This window comes from Lissotriton helveticus, chromosome 11, assembly GCF_964261635.1.
Source record: "Lissotriton helveticus chromosome 11, aLisHel1.1, whole genome shotgun sequence".
Taxonomy (NCBI): domain Eukaryota; kingdom Metazoa; phylum Chordata; class Amphibia; order Caudata; family Salamandridae; genus Lissotriton; species Lissotriton helveticus.
This window is the reverse complement of record NC_136072.1, coordinates 486,553,495-486,576,902: the sequence shown is the minus strand read 5'-3', so window position 1 is coordinate 486,576,902 and position 23,408 is coordinate 486,553,495. Positions and strand designations below refer to the sequence as shown.

At 46.9% G+C, this 23,408-nt stretch overlaps 1 protein-coding gene across 5 annotated transcripts in view; it reads left to right on the top strand.

Moving 5' to 3' along the window:
• Positions 1-23,408, top strand: part of ARHGEF4 (Rho guanine nucleotide exchange factor 4) — a 639,140-nt gene that overhangs the window by 316,406 nt on the left and 299,326 nt on the right. Inside the window, exon 1 of one of the 5 annotated variants that reach the window (XM_078666097.1) lies at positions 13,948-15,662. The exons of the other annotated variants lie outside the window; for them this stretch is intronic. Coding sequence (XP_078522223.1) covers positions 15,482-15,662 — 181 coding nt within the window. The 5' untranslated portion in view covers positions 13,948-15,481. Of the gene's footprint in view, positions 1-13,947; positions 15,663-23,408 lie in introns of those variants that run through there. 5 annotated transcript variants of the gene reach the window in all.

Sequence of the window (23,408 nt, the reverse complement as noted above, 5' to 3'; positions counted from 1 at the left end):
ACAGCTTTTTAAATATAAAGCAATTTTTTATTTTGAAATGCAGCCCGTTTTCCTTAAAGGAAAAAGGGATGCATTTAAAAATGAAAAATGAAAAGTATTCTTTTCATTTTTGAAGAGCAGACAGTGGTCCATGGGACAACTGCCTGCTCTTAAAAAAATTTGGCGCCCACATTCATAAAGGGGAAGTTGTCCCTTCACAGAGTCTGTAAAGTATAAATGTTTTGCAACTGCAATCCGGTCGCAAAACATTCATACATGTCGCTGTGACTCACTATTAGGAGGGGATGCTCTTTGCACACTCCTTCCTAATAGCGACTCACAAAACCAATTTGCAATTTGGTAATAGCTTACCGAATTGCAAATAGGTCTTTGTACATTTAAAAATGCTTTTTTCAGTTCACGAATGACCCGATTCTGCAAATCAGGCCATTTGCAAGCTGAAAAAAGCTCCGTATATCTGGCCCCATAAGGGCTGCCTGATACAACCCAAGTTCGGCGATTTTCAATTTAGCACAGAGAGAGAACGGACGCATAACTAGTGAGGGGTCAGAATGAAATCAAGTCGATTTTGAGCTTGAGCCATGCAACGCCACTGTGCAAGATTTAACCCTGATCGTAGGCGCATTTTGTAAATAAACAATCCATATATAAGGATAGGAATCAATTTACTTTTGATTACTTTGCAAGATGGATACAGTTGTGGGCCTAAGAGGTTGTTAAGGAGGCACTGAAATGCGAAAGTAAGGGTGTTTTCCATGGTTGAGAGACTCAGTTTGTGAAGCTGGATGACCATGACTCTTTAGCCATACCCCTAAGTATTTGATTGTGTTGACTCTCTCAATTTTCTGGTCATGTATAAGCCATGCGCCATACATGATCTTTTTGTTGCCAAAGACCTGTATCTTGGTTTTAGATGTATGAATGCTGAGCTTGTTGGCTTTTTTGTGATGCAGGCTATTAATGCTTATAGACATAACTGGTTGAAAATGTGTTTGTGTGAAGGGGGTGATTTTCTTATCAGCCGCCCATTCATCAAGTTCTTTATTCAAGATTTTTGCAAAGCACATTCCCTCCACGTCAAGTAAATCAATGAGACGGAAATTCTCTGTGGCATATCATAAGAGCCCTTCTTGTGGATAGGAACTCAAAGAGAGCCCCTTCCGCTCTCTGGAACCCGGTTCCTGGTCAGGCATTTGTTAAAAAGCGGGTTGAGATGACTTAATCACTCTGCCTTTGCTGCCTTGAATAAGCTCATTGGGAGCTCAATTGGGCCTGGAGAACCTGCGGGTCACATCTTCAACTATATCAGCAACCATTTCATCTATGATTAAATTAAGTACTGAGGAAAGGGTGCCTACCCTGTACGTCACATGAATGCTCATTAGGTCAAACTGGGGAATGGAGGGATCCACATACAACACTGTAATACAGGACGACAATCCAGTTGCCAAAATGTTGAATAGTTCCCTCAAAAAGTGGCGGTGTGGCGGTTTATGGACCATTAGCCAAAATGTCTTGGTGTTTTTGGATTTAATTGCCTCAAATACGGCAATCTATTGCTCGTCTTTTAGGCACTGTTTTTCTGCATAAAGGCAGTGATGATACCTTTTCCAATCTACCTTAAGTTCTTCTTTCAAGGCACAGTTGGTTTTGTCTTTATTCCCAGCTTTTATTATTTGGTTTAACTGTCTCTTTAGCAAATGGCCTTGATTGTGTGGATTCGGGTGAGTACGAATGGGACGTTTTCGCTGGCCTGGCTCAAAGGGGGGTGGGGGGGCAAATGATTTTAAGAGCCCACTGGTAAGATCTGACCATCCTTCAAGGATGCATTGTTGACTTGCCTTCAGCTAAGATGGCAGTAGAGCTTTACATTTTTGTTATCTTGCTGTTGTTAATCTCACTGCACCATTGAAGCCTGTTGACCCCTTCCACATCTTATTTGCAGTCAAGTATGATCACTTTTTGTAAAGATGCTGCCTTCAGAGGAAAGGATTATGACAGAATAGCGTGATCATTAATTGGCGTATGGTCGCTTTTGAAATTACTGAAACAATAAAAATGCTGACCTGTTACACACAGGTAGTCGAGCAAGGCCAGCCTCTAGTTTGACATGGGCAAGTAGGATGCGGCTTGGTCGCATGTGCTTCTGCCATTTAGTATTCGTAGTATCCTAGGTTATTCAGGGCCAAGGTTAATCTAGAACTAGCATTTATACTTTTCGCTGAAAGAGTGGGTTCTCAAGATCAAGCAATTCTTAGTCATTGGCATTAAAGTCTCCTGCTAGCAACTATATTGATTTTTAATTGGCTGATCTTAATAAGTGAAGGGTATCAATTAAATACTCTATTGTCACCCTTTTTCTGTACGGATTTGGGATTATGTTCGCCAGTGCCACAGAGTTGGAAAGAAGATTTTTCCCAATGTGCAACTCAATAGGTGATTCTAGCTTTATCATGATAATTTCGCCATTGAATTGAGTCAAGATATTTACGGTTAGCCCTAGTTGATTTTGTGCACCAATTGACACTCCACCGGAAGGACGACCGCTCTTGTCTGACCTTAGTGCTTGTGATTAATACTCAGGGCCTGATTCACAAAGGGCCACAACACTCGTGGCGGAGTTCCCACAGTCGTGGGGAAGTCTCCTCACTCGTGGTGGAGGCCCCTCTGGCGTGGGGGAGTCTCCTCACTCTGGCGGGAATCTCCACAAATAGGAATTCTCATAGCGGAGATTCCGCCCTGACCGCCGAGACTCCCCCACGGCAGCAGGGCCTCTACTACGAGTGCGGGGGCCCTCTGTGAATCAGGCCCTCAGTGTAATTATGCCAAGGGTTTGAGGTAATTTGCCTGGTTTTCTGTAGGCAGACTATATTAATAGTTTGTACATGCAGTAGGTAATCATGCGAGTAGACCAGATTTTTATAGCCCTTGATATTCTATGAGCTGAAGTTAAACATAGTGATATGTTGGCTTGCACCTGCGACAGTGCTAATGATGAATGAAGCCCAGTAGCCAAGCCCAATTGTGTTCAATGGCTTTTGAAAAACTGCATTCCCTTCTGCCTGACTCATAGTCTTTGCGCATTATTAAGTTATTTTGTGAAGGTAAGAATGCGCGGTCAAGTCACCCAATAGTTCCATGCAAATCTAATGTTTTCTACCAAAAAGAAAGGGGTCAGAGCTTTAAAGGCCCAGCACCTAACGTCTCTACTTGTAAAGTCTATTGAATCTACACTGTACCTCGGTGTATTGGGTCTAGGATGTGACCCGCATGCATCCCAAAAGGGTGGTTACAAACAACCACTATCCAAGACTAAAGATTGACCCTGCACCCGAGAAAGACACGTACTCTTATATATATATATATCTTAGGGCATCATGTTTAAACAATAGAATAGTAGAACAATATATTGATAAATAGCTTCCCGGGATGAAAATAACAGATGGTCGTGTTTCTTGATTGTAGTCAATATGAATATTTTATTGAAAAACACTTTATTCTTTTAAAAGTACCACACAATTGCTTGCCAACGCGTTTCATCCCTCATGGGACTACTTCATGGCTAAAAGCAAGTCGGGAAGGAATATTAAACCACCCTCTATTTGCTGGTCCCTCGATGTGGCATGGTAGCGCTTTTTCGCTCCTTCTTCTAAGTCGGTCGAGATGGGCTGCCATGACGAGGATTGCACCTGCTGCACCTGGTGACTAGCAAAGAGAGCCATTGTAGCTGCCATGTCCCGCTCAAGGAGAAGCTGTCTTCAGAGCCCACTCAAGCCAAGAGAACACCAAGGGCCAGCTCACTGGGCTCCTGTTCGCAACACAGGGACAGAACAGCTGAAAAACCCTGTTGGACTAGTTGGTAGCCCAAAGTCTTCAGGTCACTACCACTGCCGCTGTCCAGCACCGAGACCACTGCCGCTGTCCAGCACCGAGACCAAGACCTGATGCACCGAGTTGCACCCAAGTTGGATAAGCCCGGGAGTGATGTCAGAGAGTTGCTGGGACACTCAGATGGAGAGATATTGACCCAGGAAAGATTGGCCTGTGACCGCGACAACGGGTAACTAGTAGGTCAGTGGTGACTGGACTTTGCCCAGACCAGAGAGGACTTCATGGGACACTGACCCTGCAACCAGGACCCCCAAACCACCTTTCTGAACTGAGGAATCCCTGCAGAAAAACCCCCGTCGACCGCATACCATCCACAGCATCCATAGAGCATCTTCAGCATCCTTCATCCCTTGCATCATGACCACTCAATAGGAATCCAATGCAACGCGGATAAAGTGCTTGGAACTGCTGAAGGGCTGCTTCATCTGTGAAGGTAACTGTTCTTGAGGACCCAGCTGGTTCCCCTGTCTATCTCCCTGCTTGAATAGGTTGCCCCAAGTACGTGGAGCTGACTGCATTGACACTTACCAAAGTTTTCTTTGGAAAAGTTTCTAAGCATCCAATTTGATGACTTTGCCCAAGCTTGTTTGTTCGGTTGAGTGAAATTGCTTTGATTTATTATTGCTTGTAAAATCTATATCACTGGAACCCTCTGGTGGATCTTTTTCATTCTAGTGACTACTTTTTTACAAATACACAGTCTATTTTTATAAATTGGTGTTGAATTTCTTGAGTGGCATGTCGATGTCTTCTTCATTTGTTTTGGTGCTGTTTAAAGGCTTAACACTTGCTCCTGTGTGTAAGCCTTACCACTCAGTGCCATAGTTACCCAGGGTTGAGCTGAGGGTTATACAGATAATACCTACTGGACCTAAAAGGGGTTGGTAGGTGTATTACACAATGAGGTTGCACAACCATACCATATAATACACCCCATTTCCTCAAACCAGCGCAAATGGCACCATGAGATGTGCAAGAGCACGCGGCTATTCGAGTTGATTTTGCTGCAACCCGGTAAGAAAGTCTACTGGATCAGCAGCAAATCTTTTTGTTTTGATGGGATGGGGCTCTCTCCTCCCTTTTTTTGTTTGTTTGTTTTACAGAGTTTTATGTAGCGCAAACTTGACCTGACCGAAGGTATCGTGTATAAGAGCGCTTTAAACGAACACCAGTTGCTTTTCAAGGACACATTCATACTTGAGAGGTAAACTTCATCAAGGCTTCTGACAATCAAGGTGGGATCCATAGATCGTTAAACAATGATGGACGAACCCAATGTATGTGTGGCACTATCACTGGTAGGCAGTGTTTGGAACCCACTGGGTTTGTTAAAAGACCCCTCACACACCAACCTAGTTGGTGTCATGCTTCATCATTGGGGTCCCAACCGGGCGGCCGAATGCCCGCCGGTTGTGCTTTGACGCCTGATTACAGGGGAGCTGGTGTGGTGCAGAAATGTGATGTGGTGTGAATTAAAAATATCTCTGAGAATCCTTGCCTCTTTATGTTTATTACTGGCGGCTCAGGATATGGTTAAAAAGTATGTGTGATACAACTAAAAAAGAAATAATTAGCTTGTAGTTGGCTATGTGATGAGTCTACATGTTTCAGTCCGCAGGAGAATGTAGGAGGGGCTTTCTTCAGGACCGTCGAAATAAGTGAGTGGCAAAAGATGTGGTGCCACGTGAAAGGTGAAAACAGTAAAACTAGTACCTACACACGTGCCAAGGTGTGTGGACTGCGTGTCTACGTACTTACGGACACGTATTAAAAAAGAAGAACACTATGGTTGAGTGTGAGTGGCTGATTGGGGCTCCGGAGGAGTGCGCTCCACTGAATAACTTTGTTATCAGGGCGGACCCGCTAAGAACCTGTTGTGATCTCCTGTCGTCCATAGATCTCCATTTGTGCATCACTGTTTGCAAAGTCATTGGAAGTATTCAACCCTTTATGATGATTTTTAAGTACATATACATCCGTCAAATAAGGGATCAAGAGCCCCCACATGTCCACCATCTTTATTCCCCACACATGTACATGAAACAGAGAGCATTGGGATAACTACTCACTAGTTGCTTATCACTCCTTCGAGACAGCTATGGTAGCAACTCCCTTCATCCTCTTACTCTCTAACAATATGAATAATGAGATGAGCGGCATAGGCGCTAGCTCAGAACACTTAGTAGAACATGTTAACCCGAATAGACTTGTGGGTATTTGTTCCTACCAGTTTATCACCTGCCCATCTCCTCCCCTTGTCATGCTCTTACCACACACATTAGAATAGTCAGACTATGCACTAGCTCCTTAACGCCATTGTAAGATCTCAAGATCTGCTCGTAAGCATATATACTGGGGACCTCATGTCATATACTTTAAGCTTGGTTATCTAGAATTATCTCCAACCTCTTGATCGACAAACCAGAATCAACCAATCTCTATTACAGGCTTAGAGACCACACTGTATAAACCTATTGGTTAGCACTATATCGTTCTTCCATTTTATGACTAATGCAATGACTGCAGTATTGACTATTATGTCTCTAAATGTCAATGGAATGTGACATTTTATTAAACGTAAGAAAGTACTAAATTATTTGAACAATAAACAAACAAATATGGCAATTGTTCAAGAGCCACATTAATCTCATGAAGAATCTCGAAAGCTTGATTGGGACTGAGTGGGCGGTGTGGACAGGGTGAAGATCCACCAAGGTGTGCCTCACCTGAGCTCCAACCTGGTGTTCCTGCTAGTTAATTAATTCAGCTAAATCCCCTAGGCGGAGAAGCCATGACCTCAACTCCTGCTCCGTGAATGTCTTCGGCACAGGAGGAAGCAGTCTAGAGCATCCGTGACCAAATTGAAGGTCATCTGGTTGGGCGCTCCTCCACTGTAATGCCACCAGAATTGAATCAGCATCGGGATGCCCAATGGTGCACTTCCCTCGTTCAATAACTTAGCCTCCGATGCAGCTGGAGCAATAAAAATACGAACGATTGGCTTCACCCACAAGGAGGTAAGCGTGGCGAGAGAAGGGCCTAGGGGACAGAGAGCACCAAAGGGAAGTGGACTGCCAACATAAAACCACACAAGCTCCTACTCCCGAGTTAGATCACAATGGGGACACAACAAAAATGGCAGTAGTCCCATGAATAGGATCAATAAGCAGTTCAAAGTCCCTCACCACCAGACATGGGAAAAAGGGCGACACCCCCTCATCTGCACATCCGATGAAAGGGATCTTTCTGGTGGCACTAGATGGCAACACAAATCAGAGCAGAGCACCCTGAAACTCCTAAGATGGTGCTAGCCTATCCTGGTGATGGCCACTAAACCTCTGTGGAGAATCTAAGTATCCCTTCAACCCCATACAAAGTGGAAGCACACAAAGTCTGCTTCTTGCATATTTTAGCCTCCTCTGCACACGGAGCACAATCACCATTAGTTCCACTGTAGAAGAATGCTTATTAAGCCTCCTTTCACTTGGAGGCTCTGACTGTAGCCCCCACATTGGGAAACTCTCTTATGCCTGACCTCTCGGAGTATGTCCACCTACGATCTGGTTGTCCCTCCCCCCACCCCCAAGTCAGCGACTAATTGGGCAACATTGCATGACGGTTCATTAGCCTGCAGCATAATTCGCATCCATGGCATCCTCAAAAGTGTAAGTGCATAAAACAACCTCCATCCATGAGATGCTGCATCCTCAACAACGGAACAAACAAGCTCCATCAGAGGCCTCCACTCCAACCAGGCCCCATGCTTAGGCGGCCTCTACAGAGCCCACATTCCAGGCACCAGCCACTAAAGGTGAAATCCAGGTCCTCCTGCATACATTCCGAAAAGAGATGTCCTTATGGAAACAAGACATCAGAAAATAGATCTTGGGCCTAGATCACCACCTCCAATCAACTAAAACACACGTAGAGCAGGTCAAAAATGATCTCACCACCACTTCCTACGAACAAGACAGGATGTAACGCTTGCTGTCCTCTCTTCAAACACACCAACAGGATCTCACAAATAAGATAGACAACATGGAAAGCCGATTAAAGAAAACTAATATCCACAACTGGGGCATCCCAACTGAGATCACTAACAAAGATCTTGAGAAATACGTGGAGGCATTCTTCAAACAGATCCTGCAAGATACAGTCTTGGAGACTATTCAGTTGAACTGCACTCATTGAGTCTTCTCTGCCCTCCAACAGAAATGGAAGCTGATCCCAGATGTACTTACGAGAGTTCACTTCATCAAAGAACAGGAAGTGATCATGGCTGCAGCTTGCAACCAAGAACCATTATTATTCAAGGGTGACACACTCTAGGGCTGATTACCATGCCGGTCAGAATTGCTTCTGACTGACACCATCTCGTACTCAGGACCGACTGGCCTCCGGTCGGCGGTCCCGACCGCCTGATTACGATGCGACCGAACACTGTTCGGTCGGATACTCCCTTTTCTCTATGGGAGTCTGTGTTATGACCGTGCACCGGCCATAACACAAGCGCCCATAGAGAAATGGAGGGGTGTAGAAAACCTTGAGCCCTGTGGCAAGCACCCCATAGTGCCTGCCACACAGGGCAGGAATTTACAGGGCAGCACCCTGTGTTCCCCTTCGGCCAACAACTACAGGACGCAGCGTGAAGGGGGCCTGCAAGGGTCCCCAAAATCCACTCTCCGGCAGCCTTTCCGTGTTGGAAAAGCTGGCACAGAAAGGCCGTTGAAAAACCGGCATCATAATCCTGACAGCGGAAATCTGTCCATAGGGCATTACGGCGTGGTTCCGATTGCCCAGAATACTCCGAGAGCCGTTCGGAACCACGTCGGACTGACCGAGCAGTTTTCCCCGCCAACATAGTAATCGGGCAGTCGGAACGTACCTGACCGAGTCAGTCGGAAAGCCTCCGGCCGCGTCGGTCAGCTTCCGACCAGTGATCTGAGGCTTTCTGACCAAAATCGTAATCGGCCCCCCTGTCTTTCAAAATCTTTCCTCTCATTCTCTCGCACACTGTAGGGACTTTTAAGACATCACAGCACACTTATGCCAAGGTAACATCCCATACAGCTGCAGGTTCCCTCACCACATGCAGTGAAAGAAGTGCAGGAAGCCAAGAAATCCCACAAATTGTTGGGCATATAACCTAAAGTTATTCATTGTGTATAATGGCTTATTGTTTGATTAATCTGATCCATCCCGCTGTGTTGAATATATGTTCATGTGCAGAACCAAAATTATAAATAACGTTTTTTTTTAAATAAGAGGGAGTGGGTGGGAATGGTTGTGAGTAGTAGTAGGATGAAAGACACAAAGGAGTCCTTTCCCCTCCACAAATTGTTTCAAGAAGTATGGTGTAGTGATTCTCTTTAACAAAAGACTCCCACAGAGAGTCCTTAACAATTGATAGATGATGAGGGCACATGGATTTTTGCCCGGGAATGTCCAAGAAGCTGTCATGGGTCTTAAACTCAGAAAGTATTGAAGAAACCAATTGCTACAAGTATTTAGGAGTCTTCTTCAATAACAACGGAAGATATAAAAGCCATTTGGGCAATCAAAAAAAGAAAGGAACAGCGCTAGCATTTGCACTTAGCTCCATCCACAAGAAATTACTTGGCCCACCCTTCGCTCCAATACTTCAGGTGGCCCAGGCAAAAGTCATTCCAACTCTAACATACAGAAGCGAGGTGCTAAAAGGACTTGTTTGTGGTCATCTAGATAAAATTGTTGCAAACATTTCTAAAATGGTCTTCCAGCTACAGTCACACACTTCACCGGCACAAATCAGGCTGGAACTGGGCATCTGCAAATAATCAATGGGCAGAATGATGACTTTTCTAATGAGCTGCCATAAGCTGAGGTCGTCAAAGGAGGGCAGTCTAGCGCAACATTTATGGACCAACCTGAACACAAAACGATGGCTAGCGGGGTACCGCTATTTGTCCAGCTGGCTTAACACCCTCGGCCTGAGCGAAGTCTGGGACCTACATGTAAGCCAAGATGAGTTCAAGAGGCTAGCAAATATTGGTGCGAAAAAGCTCTCCTCAGCAGAAGACAGGGCAAGCCTCGCAGGTAGAAGCCATGGTTGGATGACCCTCAAGAAATATGATCAGCTGAAATTTCAGAGCTATTTAACTTTCTCGTTCAGTGCACGCACCAAGCTCCGCTTTTTAAAATTGAGAATGGGGGTGATCCAATAGTCTTGCCATCTTCCCAAATGGAAAAGAGACTGTGCCCTGGAATCATGTCAGCTTTGTGGCTATCATAGTGTGGACTTAATGCATGCACTGTGCCTGTGTCCTAACTCTTGAAGGAAAGAAGGGCTCTTCTACGGAGGGGCTGGAATGACACGGAGGTTAGATCGTGCAGAGCAGCAGTATTGGCCTGTTTTGATCCCCAGAACACCAACCTAAATTGTGCACTGGTGAGGTTTATGGACCGCGCAGCAAAAAAACTAGTGGAGGGGAATTGCTTAACATTACCTCGGCCGGAGATTCAGACCCCTGACTCATCGCAATAGCCGTTGAACAACTCTTTTTGTGGGCAGCCAGGCACCTGAATAATTGTCGGAAATATCAAAACAAAACGACTATTGGAAGGGGAATGGCACATAGACTGACTAAATCTGGGACTTAAAAGCTACTTCAACTATTACAATTGCACCTTAAGGGAACACCATTATAGGATTTACGGACAGTGCACTTACAAGAGAATTTTACTATTGGGATATTGGGTGCTTTTACCTACAGGAACCGGAGTTCTTTTTAACAAATTTAAAAAGTGCTAAATTTGTACTTTTTGTATTTTGCACAGGTTTATCAAATCATGCAATAACGTTTTCATGTGATAGATGATAAGGGCACATGGATTTTTGCAGACTTTGAAATTAACAAAAAAAACTGTAGTCATTAGATCAATATGCACCCCTAATGTCAATAAAAAAACATTTCCTTGCACGAGTGTCATGATTAATGATGGCATTCAGATGGACTCGGATACTGGTGGGTGGAGACCAAAATCTGATCTTAGGTCCTATTTTGAATATACTGGGGCATTTAGATATTCACAACTGCTAGGAGAAAGCATTAATATAAAATTTGAGTAGTGACTATGGCTTGTCAGACATTTGGCATTTATTACATCCCATCAATAGGGATTACCCAATTTATTATTGTCCCCATGGCAATCTGTAGTGCACAGATTCTTTTTTACTTAAGGCCCCATTACTGCCAGAGGAACCTGATGCAAGGTCACTGAAAAAAATGTCCAATTTAACTGGTCTTTGACTTTGGTATGTGTTAGAAATTGGGCTAATGGGCTAATGGTTGACTGGGGTATGAGCCCTAGGCAAGCAGCAACCACAATCTTAGTCAGAGCCAGAAGCAAGCAATCTCTAAATTAGCCTGTGCTCATCCTCTGGTAGTTTGGCACACAGCAGTCAGGCTAAATGTAAAGGCAATATGTTAATTATTTGTGCAACATTCAAACAGTAATACAGTGAAATCACCACACAGAAAGATTCCACGCCATAGAGCTTAACGTAATAAATAAAACAAGACCAAAATGACAAAAATCCAATAAGTACATCTTCAAGCATTGAATTTCAAAGTTTTCAGGCAAAGTAGAGCCAAGAAGCAAAAAGTGATATTTGAGATACCTGGCTGCACTGGACCAGGACAAACTCAAAAGTTCAGGTGACCATGATAGAGCTCGGGCTGGCTACAGGGACACAGTTGAGAATGCAAGGCGCAGCAGGGGCAATTCGTCAGTCCTGGTGCACGCTGAAGTTTTTTGCGACAAATCCAGTCCTTGTAACAGCGATGATGCATCCGTTCAGATTGAAGATGCACTGTTCAGCCGAAGAGAGTTCTGCTAGGGAATACGTTGCCCAGCAGAAAATGCAATGATTTTGCTGGAGACACACTTTAGGCCCACTTCCAAGGGACTAGGATTGAGGTGGTAACACTTGGCAGGGTAGACTCATAGATGGCAGTCTAGGTGCACAAGTAGGTTGGTTGGAAGTCTTTTATGTCTCTGAGACTTTAGATCAGGAGGCCAGCCAGTAAGCCCTTGTAGTCACTCTTGGTTCAAGTGATGCAGGTCCAGTCCCCTCACCAAGGCAAGAGGACAGAAGGCAGCAGGTCAACACACCAAGGTAGGATTTCCTCAAAACAGCCGTCCAGCAGAGTGGCAGTCCTCACGGCAGCACAGCAGTCTCTCTTCCTGGCAGAGTTGTTACAGCTCCAGAACTGTACTGAAGTGGTACGGTCTGAGGTCAAGTACTTATACCCAGTTGTGCCTTTGAAGCAGAGGAGACTTAAAAGACATGCCTTTGAAGTGCGCAGAGGTCCTCCCTTCCTGCCCTGGCTCCAGACTCACCCAAGAGGGGATATGCAGCCCTTTGTGTGAAGACAAGACACAGTCTATTCAGGTGTAAGTGAGGCTAGGTCTAGCTCCTCCCTCCCATCCTTTCACGATGGCGCATCACATCACACCTAAGCTCCCTTTGTGTGTGGTTGTCTAAGGGGAACACACAAAGCCCAGCTGCCACCCACCCCAGACATGCGGTCAGAGACAGGCAGCAGGCACCAAATGGCTAACATAAGAAAATGCCAACTTTCTTAAAGTGGCATTTCAGAATTACACTTTAAAATCTGACTTCACCATAGGTTTAGATTTTAAATTGTATTTCCAGAGACACCAGATTTGAAGGGTTTGTTCTCTTCCAAATTAGGAATTACACTTATAAAATCTAATCAGACAATCCCAATGTTATCCTATGGGAGAGAAAGGCCTTGCAGTAGTGAAACGACTTTGACAGTTTTTCACTACCAAGTTGTGTAAAACTTAAAAGTACATGCCCTGCCTTTTAAATTCAGGGCACCCTGCCCTCTGGGTTGTCCAGGGCGGTGCTTAATCTGAGCCGGTTGTTTCCGGTGCTCAGCACTGACACTTAATTCTGAACACCGGCACTTATGGCAGTCTGCCACACGGTGGCGCTGTTTTCCCAAATCACAGATGAGCTTAACAATAGTTTATTAATTCAATTCACATTACAAATAACTAATTCCTGCTACCCAAGTCATTCTTATAGCTTTGAGACTGGAATGGTCAGAACAATCACAAAGGAGTGTGGTTATCAGTTGTGTTGATACTGTTATTGGCAATGCCGGCAGGTGCAATCTGCAGTGGAATCACTTATTTTTTACAAACTTAGCACTGAATAAATGGCCCTTAATTTCCTGAGCAATAAAGTGCCAGAACAGCCTAGAGCGATTCCTTTGCTTACCGAACAAAAAAGCAAGCGCTCTCGGTTACAATGCTCTTTGTTTGCATAACCTTAACCAATCGAACCATCTAGTCTTAAAACAAAACAAAGAATCATGTCACATTACTCTGTCACAAATATAACTTTACTTGAGGCAGGTACATTTCTAGAGGCGCCCTACGCAAGTGTTTACTTCATTCAGTCTCCTGAGTGCTGTAAGTGCATCTCTGATGTTTAAAAAGCAAGCCTGTAATGTGCGTAACGCGAGGGACTTCTCTGCCGCATAAGGACCCAATATGTACCATATGTGCAACTTGAGCAATAGCTCTGCTATTTAAAGAATGAGCTTGTGATCTCTCTTCGAGGGTAAAATAAAGGTCTGCTCCATAAGAATTCACCATCTAATCACTGTGGAAACGAGTGCACGATGGTGTACGTGTTCAGCCTGTAATATGTACGTAAAGTGAGAGATAGGTCTGACATATAATGAATGACATACTTATGTAACGTAAGGGGCAGCAAGCAGCCTTATGATATTTCTGTAACGCTGCCTTGTAGGATGGGAGCTTGAACCGTAGGAAGCAAATGGTGACAGGGGGGGCGTAGTTTAAGAAGGCAGAAACAATTTACTTAGGAGGCAGGAGCTCGGAACTGCATCCTTCGAGGTGCAGGAGCAACTACACCCACGTGGAGGAAAGACGTGAGATCTGCAGCCCTGTGAGGTAGAAACTGCAGGAGGTGCCGCCTGTGAAGGCGGGTTCCTCCTTGTGAAGCAGGCGCTGGAACCGTGGTCCTGGGAGGAGGGAGCAGCCGCAGCTCCCGCGGAGGATGGCTGCACAGAACATCTCATCTCAGTCGTCTCCGGGAGCAGCTGTGATGCTGGCGCAGGCTGGAGCCTGGTACTGTAAGGCAACATCGCAGGGTTCGGTCTGCTCGTCTCTCTCGCCTCTGGAACCACCGTCTGCTGCTGTCTAAGGAGGCCGGCGGCGACCGAGGTGCCTTCAATGCACAGATCTCAGAGCTCTCAGCGCTTGAGCTCTCGGCGGCGCGCGACACAGGGCTGCAGGAGCTGCGCAGCGCGTGCTCCCAGGACCCTCGCTCCAAGTCACGGATGTCTAGCGGTTGTCTGCTCTGAGGGCTCCGTCAGAGTGAGCGGCCTTTGAGGACCTCGTTAGTAAGAAGCATGCTCGGAGGCAACCCGCCGCCAGGATACATAGGGAGCCGGCTCTGACGCCCCTTGGTAAGGAGCCTTCTCTCGGGACCCCCTTAAAGGAGTCAACTCCGATGACTCACCTACCAGAAGCCGCCTTTGTCGGAGCCTGCAGTGAGTCCCGTCACAGAGAGTGAGTGATTAAGCCGAGCCACCCTCCTCCCCCAGAGATCCTGCTCTGAAAAGGAGACCCATGCCAGGATGCAGAAGGAACCGGCTCTGAGTAACGCCATAAGTATCCTGCCCTGGGGTCCTTCACAGGGAGCCAGTGATAAGGACACACCCTCAGAAAACTTACATTCAGGCTCCAAACTAAAGAGCGTATTCTAATGACCCACCCACCTGTCTGGTGCGCCCTCTCAAAGGGAGATTGAGCTGAAGATTCTACTACAGGGAGCCCGCTCCCAAGAACCCAACCTCAAGGTACGAATAGGGTCTGGTGCGTGTGGACCTTCATGTTAGGATGCAAAGGAAATCTTCTCTGAAGACCCCCTCATAGGGAGTCAGCTCAAGGAACACTCTTATTGGGGGTATGCCATAGGACATTGTATGTCAGGGTGCAGAGAGCATGCCCCGAGGCCTTCATCACAGCATATCTGCTTTGACGACCCTTGTGTACGGATTCACATGGTGCATGTGCTGTGTATCCAGATCAGAATCAGCTTGTCCTGAGAGTTCCTGTGACAAGAGGAACAGTGAGCCTCCTCCGAGGAAGCTCTCACAGTGATGTTGCTGTCATAAATTTTTTGCAGGGAGCCTTCACTAAAAGTTGAGCTAAACCTCAACATACACGTGGAACCTTGTATGGGGACGCCCATCTTAGAGAACCTGTTATTAGCAATCTCATGGTAGGATGCACCAGAGAGTGGTCTGACTATTGAAGAGTATTCACATCGCTGGCACTGGACAGCTCAAGAAAACTAGCGTTCTTTCCTAACACCAGTACCACACCCCAGAATCACCCGCGTGTTCGCCAGGACCACCAAAATCATCAGGTCTACCAATTTCACCAGGAGCCACTAATTATCTAATGTCACTGACTGAACAGTGTTGCTGAGCTAACCAGAACCAGCAAATTTACCAGAGTCACCACACTCTCCAATTTCGTGATGAAGACTCACCAATGTCTAGGAGAAACAGAGGTGTCCCAGGCTGCAGGCGAATGTGGCAGCAGTGGGAGCTCAGGGCTATCACCAGGCTCAGAATCAGATGGCAGCAGCATGGGGTATGGCGGTATGAGACGGCCCCTGTCCAGGTATTGGAGCTTGGAGAGCCTGCTCTCTGCATCAGGTAAGAGCTACGCTCTGAATCAGACAAGGCCTTCAAACACTTTAAAGTTAACACTCTACTAAACATGCTTACCAATATATCAGTATTGTGTGCCAGAATAGACATCCTTGGAATCACCCTGCTAAACATGATCAGTTAGATCACCCTGCTAAACACTTCAAATCTCTATGTATCAAAGTCATCACACTCTCAAACATGGCACACGTCTATGGACATCCCTACGCTAAATCTTGTAAACATTGGTTATCTCCATAGATATCAATGAAACACACAGTATATATATATATATCTTCCAATCAGCGCGTATGGATGGAGTTCAACCCAATCGTCGGGGGGTGCTCGTGAAACGCCCACGACCAGTTGTTTACAAATCCTAATGCTTCCGCAAAAATTGAAATCGCAGAACAGCTCTCTGAGTAGAGTTATAATTATTTATTCAGCTTGGCAGAACAAACCCGTGTATAGCTATACATGGTTTTGTTCTGCCAAGCTGAATTAATCACCGTAACTCTACTCGGAGTGCCATTCTGTGATAAAAAAAATTGCGGAAGCATTAGGGTACACATATATATACACACACACACACACACACACACACACACACAAATATATATATATATATATATATATATATATATTGCGCTCAGCTGTCCGCCATTAACCCCTTTCACTCGCCGCTGGGTGCTATGAGCGCGGTGGCAGACACTGCGCGGATTACTAGTCCAAAGCTCACTCGCATCCACAACAGAGTCGAAGCACTCACAGGAAAGGTAAACCAAGATTTTATTCGGTTTACATGCACATACAAGTACATATATATAGCAGGGACATTGTAGTTAGGCTTAGATTTCACTCATACAAAACCATTGAAATTCAGCAGTTACAGTTACCTGAGCTAACTATAACTTACGCCTCCGCAATGCACTGCTTATGGCCTCACATATTTCATCACTCATGACATGGTCAGTGACATCACTGATGACATCTCAAATGGCATCACTGATGACATCAACAAGTGAGTTTAAGTGTTTTCTAAGAGTTTATGAGTATTAAACATATGTACTAATCTACAACAAAAGTTAGATTAGCATACTAGTTGTACCACTAATGTGTGATACTATGTCTAACATGTTATCTGAGTGGGTGTGTGACTGTCTGGATCTGTGTGTGAATGGGTGTCTGAGTGGCTGTTTGGCTTTATCTAGGGTCACCTCACCTTTATCTGGGGCCCTAGGTCCAGCCCTAACATGGCCAACTCCCTGCATATTCCTTGCAGGTACAATAGATGTGTGTTGGACTTTGGCCCTTAGGGCAGGTTCACCCCTAGACTTTTTGCGTGGAATGGTGACCTGGCAATGGTGATTTTTGGGATTCTGCGCACTTTCACTGTGTCCCAGTGGAAAGTGCGTGCGCACTCTGAGTGCATGTGCTGAGCTAGGCCTGCCCGCCCATAGGAATGCATGGGGAATGTATGTGTCCCTGGTAGTTCCTGATGCGTGGGGTGTACAGGCTTGAGTCTGGTATGTGTGAACTCGTGAGAGTGAATGCTGCGAGATGGTGTATGCAGCATGTATGTGTCTAGTAGCGAAGCGCCATTTCTAGACATGGCTGTACGTGTGCTGTGAGGGTGCTGGCGTGTGATTGGCTGGAGCTGGCTGGCATGCCAGGCTCCAGGAAGTCTGGATGGGTCTGCCCGGTGGTGAGTGGGAGATTAGCATGAGTGATGTGTGGGAGGAGTGTACCTGTGTCCTGGATGGGCTGGGTTTTCCCCACACAATGCTGGCTCCGCCCCCCTGTGGTGTGTCTAATGACCCAAGCCCTGCCAGTGAATAGAGAGGGTGGTTGAGGTAAACAGAGTACTCAAGAACCAGCTGCGACTGGTTCCGCCCCCCACCCTGCACCTTCAGACAAAGGGAAATGGTGTATAAAAATGGGGCTGTGTCCCCACAAATGTTGTTCTCTTCCAGGATCCTGAGGGGGCTGTTGCTGCTGTCGCTGGGCCAGAGGACCGCCACTTGGGGTGTCTCCCTGCCTGGAGACCCAGTGAGCTGGCTCTGGGCCCAGCCTTGCCCCCCTGCCTTGCTGAAGGACTCTGCTGGACCTTTATTTTACTTATAGCGCCTGGGAGCGCTCTATTTTGGTCCTCTAGCGCTTGGGAGCGCTTGATGTTGTTCTAGCGCTTGAGAGCGCTGTATTTTGCATCTAGCGCAGGGAGCGCTTTAAATTGCCTTTTAGCGCTGAGGAGCGCTTTGTCCGCCCAAGCGAGTGCCACCTCGCTTTTATTTGTGAATTCCCGGGAGGCTACCCCGGATTGCGGCAAAAAGAAGTTCCCCTCGGCCTCAGCAGCGCGACCCGGAGCCTGGGGGGCTCGTCTGCAGGGCCGCGCTGCCATTGGCTGTCTCGCCAGCCTATCAAGCTTTAGCCTGGCCGGAGTGTTGCCCGGCAACGGGAGAAGCGTCCTCGAGGACGTCGGTGAAAATGGCGGCCTAATCGCGGCTGGGGCGCCGGCCGCACGTACTGCCCAGGAGGAAGAAGAAGCCCAGCGTCTTGTCCTCGGCGAGGCTCTCGAGGGTGAGAGAGCCCCGCCCGTGACCCGGTAAGGAGGAGAGCCAAGCTCCGGACGAGGAAGGAGACTACGGAGAGACCGAGCCGGTGAGTGCTGGTGCTTGGGAAAGGAGAGGGGGGGCGTCGGGACACATTGCCGGTGTCCGCCCCGCCCCCTCTCATCAGCGCGACCTCTGGGGGCATTGCAGGGTCGCTTGAGTCCCGAGAGGCTCAGTGCGCACCATTGCCCTGGGAGTCCCCAGGAGGGGGACTCCCGCTTACAGCGCCCCCATCGTTCAAGAGCCCAGAAAGGCTCATAACGGCGGCATTTGTTTGTTGGAGCCTGCGAGGCTCAGGGGCATTTTCCTTGGAGCCACGAGGTGCCCCGGGGGCATCAGTTGTTTTGAAGAGCCCAGAGAGGCTTGTGAGCCCCACAATTGTGTTTTGAGCCCAGAGAGGCTCAAGAAGGGCATTTTGATTTACTTGGAGCCCAGGGAGGCTCAAAAGCGCCACAGTTGTGTCTAGAGCCCTGAGAGGCTCTAGGGGGCACATCTTTGTTCTGGGGCATAGAGCCCAGTGAGGCTCCCACGTTGGCCCCAGTATTGTCTCACACAGCTGCCCAGCACTTCGTGGGCAGCTGCTCCGTTTAGGCCCTGACATTGGGACACATGGACAGTCACAGGTGGTGACTTGTGAGATTGGCGCAATTATTATTGTTCTTACACCTCTGAATGTATTCTGATGCATCATGTGTTTTCCTCCCTTACACCTCTGAATGAATGTTATGCATTGCATCATGTGTCATGTGCTTCCACCCCCACAGGTATTGTGATGTGTAGGTGGTTGTTTTCTCCCTAGTACTGGTGGTGCTAGTGAGGTCCTGTTACCAGTAGTTACTGGTTTTGTGCTATTTTGTGCTAAAGTAAATTTATATTTTACCTTCTAAGTGCTATTTCTGAAAGTGCTACTTCTGATTCCTGACAGTGGTCCAGGTGGCCCTGTCTTGTAAATAATCCCCTGTAAATTCTGCCCGTGCCTCTGGCACATTGTAAAGTGTGTGTTTTATCTAATGTGTTTTGGTGTAATACAAAGGCTATTTTTATATAACCTTGTGTGGAGTTTCCTTTGTGGTGGGCCTTTGGTTGTTGTTGCTGGGGTGCGTGCGCAAATACTTAACTTACATCGCCTCCAAGTTTAGCCTTGCTGCTCGCGCCACGTTACCTAGAGGGTGAGCTGGGGTTATCTTGGCGTGTAACTCCCTTGCCCTGACTTGGGGGTGGTGGTCTCTGACTGACTTTGGCGAAAGCCCTGGTCAGCCGGGGATCCCATTTCCAACAATGTGTCATTCGGGCGGTAATTACTAGTGTAGTCTAAGGGTTGATATGAAGTACTTGCAAGAGCAAATTTATGACAGGGTTCAGCATACCAACAAGGATGGGGCCTTTTGCACCTGTACTCTATTGCTAATTGTGCCACAGGTGAGGGGCCTGACAAGAGCCCTTGATGAACCCCCTTCCTACAGACTGTTCTCTCGGTTAGGGTAGCAACCTCCGATCTAAGGGCAGCAACCTCCTCTCTCAGTGACTCAATTAGCAACTTCAAATCATGCACCTCGCAAGCAGGGATTTTGCAGAGCTTTTCGGGATCATCTAATCCGGCTCCTAGCCCCCCTATCTCCTCATGATCAAGGACATCAAATCTATTATGGCACTCAACTTAAGTAACGTGTGTCACACTAGGGGACCCGCTCGACTCAGTGAATAATAACAATGTGGCCAAATCAGATTCTGGATCAGAAGGTTTTTTTTCCGAACCGTGCTCTTCCCTTTTGAGCATTGGTTAAACATTTATGGTATTCATTTTGCTGATTTTTTCCCTAGTAATAGCTTGGGTGAGATGGTTGACAGGGCAACAAGATTAGTGTCGATACTTACGCCTGTTCTGACTAAGTTACCTATCCGAGAAGGGGAGCTCAGTTGGCCGACATCAGCTATTTCCTGGCACTCAGTCAAGATTGTCTCTATCCGGTCCATAGTCTCATGGCAGACTACACCAAGGGATTTCTTTTTCCTTTTAGGATTTTCCATACCCTGGGCCCTGTCGTGACCTTTTCTTTTGCCCATCTTTCTAGGGACCCCTCGGTTGGTTATATTCAACCCTCGCGTTCCGAGGGACAATACTCTACAACCATCACCAAACCCCTGAGCACAAGAGGAGAATGACCACCTGACAGTGGTTTTGATGTCTACTTTAAGAACATGTATTTTCAATAGAGACAAAAAAGAGACAAATACCAAGTGGGGCAGTTAAACCTGCACTAGCAGAAAAGATGCCCAACTTGAGGCAACAGAAACCAAGGGAGGTTGCCCCGCCCCACCTCTTCCTGCTGCTGACGGGCCCTTGGCCCGGGCTTCACCCTCATTCATCCCGCTGGTTCCTTAATGTGCCTCTGGCGCATTGATGATGACACAACGCCTCCTGGCGCAAAGGTTGATGGGGGCTGGAGTCTCCTGCTGCCTCCCGTCTCAAAAGTGCTTAGTGCAAGGTTCAGAGAAGAGAGCCTGCGGGTTCCTTTATGCGCCTCCGGCACATTGGCTATGGCACGGCGCATCCTGGCGCAAAGGTCAATGGGGGTTGGAGTCCGCGGCTGCCGCCCGCCTCAAAAGTGCTTAGTGCAAGGTTCAGAGAAGGGCTCCCGCCCCCGGGAGCCCGCAGGTTTCTTTATGCACCTCCGGCGCGTTGGCGATGACACAGCGCCTCCTGGCGCAAAGGTCGATGGGGGCTTGAGTCCCCGGATGCCTCCCACCTCAAAAATGCTTAGTGCAAGGTTCAGAGACGGGCTCCCGCCCCACAAATTTGTTTTCCTTAGGCCAATGTAAGTTCTCAGATCCTAGGGGGTTCCACGAATCATCACAATCTGAAGAGCCCCTCGTAAGTGAAGTCTTTTTGTGTGCTTTTTTGTTGCCAGGCATCATGCTATGCAAGAGAAGCAGTGAAGACCACTTCAAGAATGCAAAATGGGTGGTGGGTTATAACTGGGCCAAAACATTTCTTAACTCTAGGGCCAAGATTTACAAAGGTTTTGTGTCAGTTTTACTTTTTTTAACACAAACCCAACATTAAACCTTTCTGGGGATTTACAAGCCAACACAAAATGGTATTTGCATTGGTTTGTAAGAACATTTACACAAACCAGTGCATTACTTAGTGTCATGGGGGTGTTGCAGCGGTTGAACATGTGAATTCCCATGCAACCACCCATGCTTTTTGTCATGAAAGCCTATCTACTAACATTAGTAGACCGGGTTTTTCACCCAAAAATAGCACTACTGGAAAGCAGGTTTTAAATTGAGAAATATTTTCATTTTGCCTCACTTTTCCGACTTAGCATGTGTGCTGCACTGTAAGCACACATACAAAGTAGAAAACGTTTTTACAATTATCTATTCGAACTTCATACTGGAAGAATACAAAACCTAAGCTAGACTCAAGCACACATCCTGGAATTATGGCAAAAAGTTGTGTGTATGACGCTCGACAGCAAAATTCTGTGCCAGCGGTAGGGAGAGGGAAGGCGAGTTCCATATATCTGTACATATGGTGCTCGCATGCTCTCTGCCTGTCACGCAATGTAGCGCAGGACCTTTGGGTGCTGTGATGCGTTGTGTGAAACCTTTGTAAATCTGGGCCCAAGTATGATAGGGGGAGTCCCAGATGGGTGGATATTGCTCCTCAAAAGCCAAATAAACCACCTCAGGATCCGTGACTCTGGTTGCAAATCAGCAAATTCTCTGAGCTGCTATTTCCTATGTTCGCAGCAGATGGATCAGAGCCCGATTGGCAGCCCTGAATCAGCTGGTCATGGCCACAGATCATGTGTATCATTTTGGGTCCATGTATCCAGATCTGTGGGTGTGGAAAACCACAGTGCAGCTGCTCCTGGTCATGGATCTTATAAATCTAACCCTGTGAACACGTGGTCTGGGTGCGGGGACTGGTGATGCCTACGTCCTGCAGCCAGCCTCTTCCCTGCACAAGGTCAAAAGTCTTATGCAGTGAGCCATGTCCACACCGGGGCAGTGCACAGTGGCTGAGACCGCCTTCAACTACTCATCCTCCAAGTGAATGTACCGTGAGATCTATGGATACATGCACTTGGTGCACCCTCCTGTTCCCAAACTGTGTACATAGGCCTTATGCTAAACCCCACAGTGCATGGCAGATTGGAATGAATTATATCTGTAAAGGCCCTTGGCAATGGGCCCAGCCCTTTGTCAGTGGATGGTATACCCTGAGCCCGCTACATCTGACCAAAGGCCATCTACATGTTGTGCAGTTACGATAGTGGTTGCCACAGGGCCTTCCCTCTGGCCAGTCCCTGCTCCAACTCCTCGGTGCATGGCCGATGTTCATGCACAGTGAGTTATGTTCTCAAGGGGGTCTGTGTCAGGGTTAGAACAAAGGGTGGCTCTGCACCTTCCACTCACCCCCTGTGCATTTAATCACTAGGACCAAGATAATGGGCAGCTGCTTTAGGCCGGATGGGTTCTATATGCATGACCTCACCTAATGCAAGGCCCTGAGCCCAGAGCCCGCTGTGCATGGCTGAAGGATGTGCACATCTGGTTTGGGTGAGATAGAGGATGGACATAGACCCATGTAGCTAGTTGGTGTAGAACTTTGCCAGAGGTACGTTCTTGTTATTTTTACTGCAATTAAAAGAATGTTTGTTAATCAATAATTCAAAAATGTCCTTATAACGAGTTAAAGTAATGTCATGGTTAACATGTAAGACCTCAACCCTACAGAAGTTCCACAGTTATGGTAACCGACACAGACCAGTTGTTCTTGACCTCACACATGGTCTGAATGGTGACATCTCAAATGACATTATTGATGACATCAGTAAAGACATATCACTTTACATCAATAATGACATAATTGATCAGTCTACACATGTCATCATCAATGACCAAAGGTTGGGAGGAATAGAGGCTGGCCTCAGGGAGTGAGCAAAAGCCAAAGACAATGGTAGGTATTCTTTGAAGCTGTGATTAGGGAGGATATTGGAAAAAGGAATACACTGAGGGAGTTGCACAACTCAATTCCATGCAAAGGTTTCCAAGAACTTGTACCTCCTAAGCCATCTGTGCACTATTTGGGTATTACAGGGGCTGAGTGCAAGATGTTCCCAATCCGAAT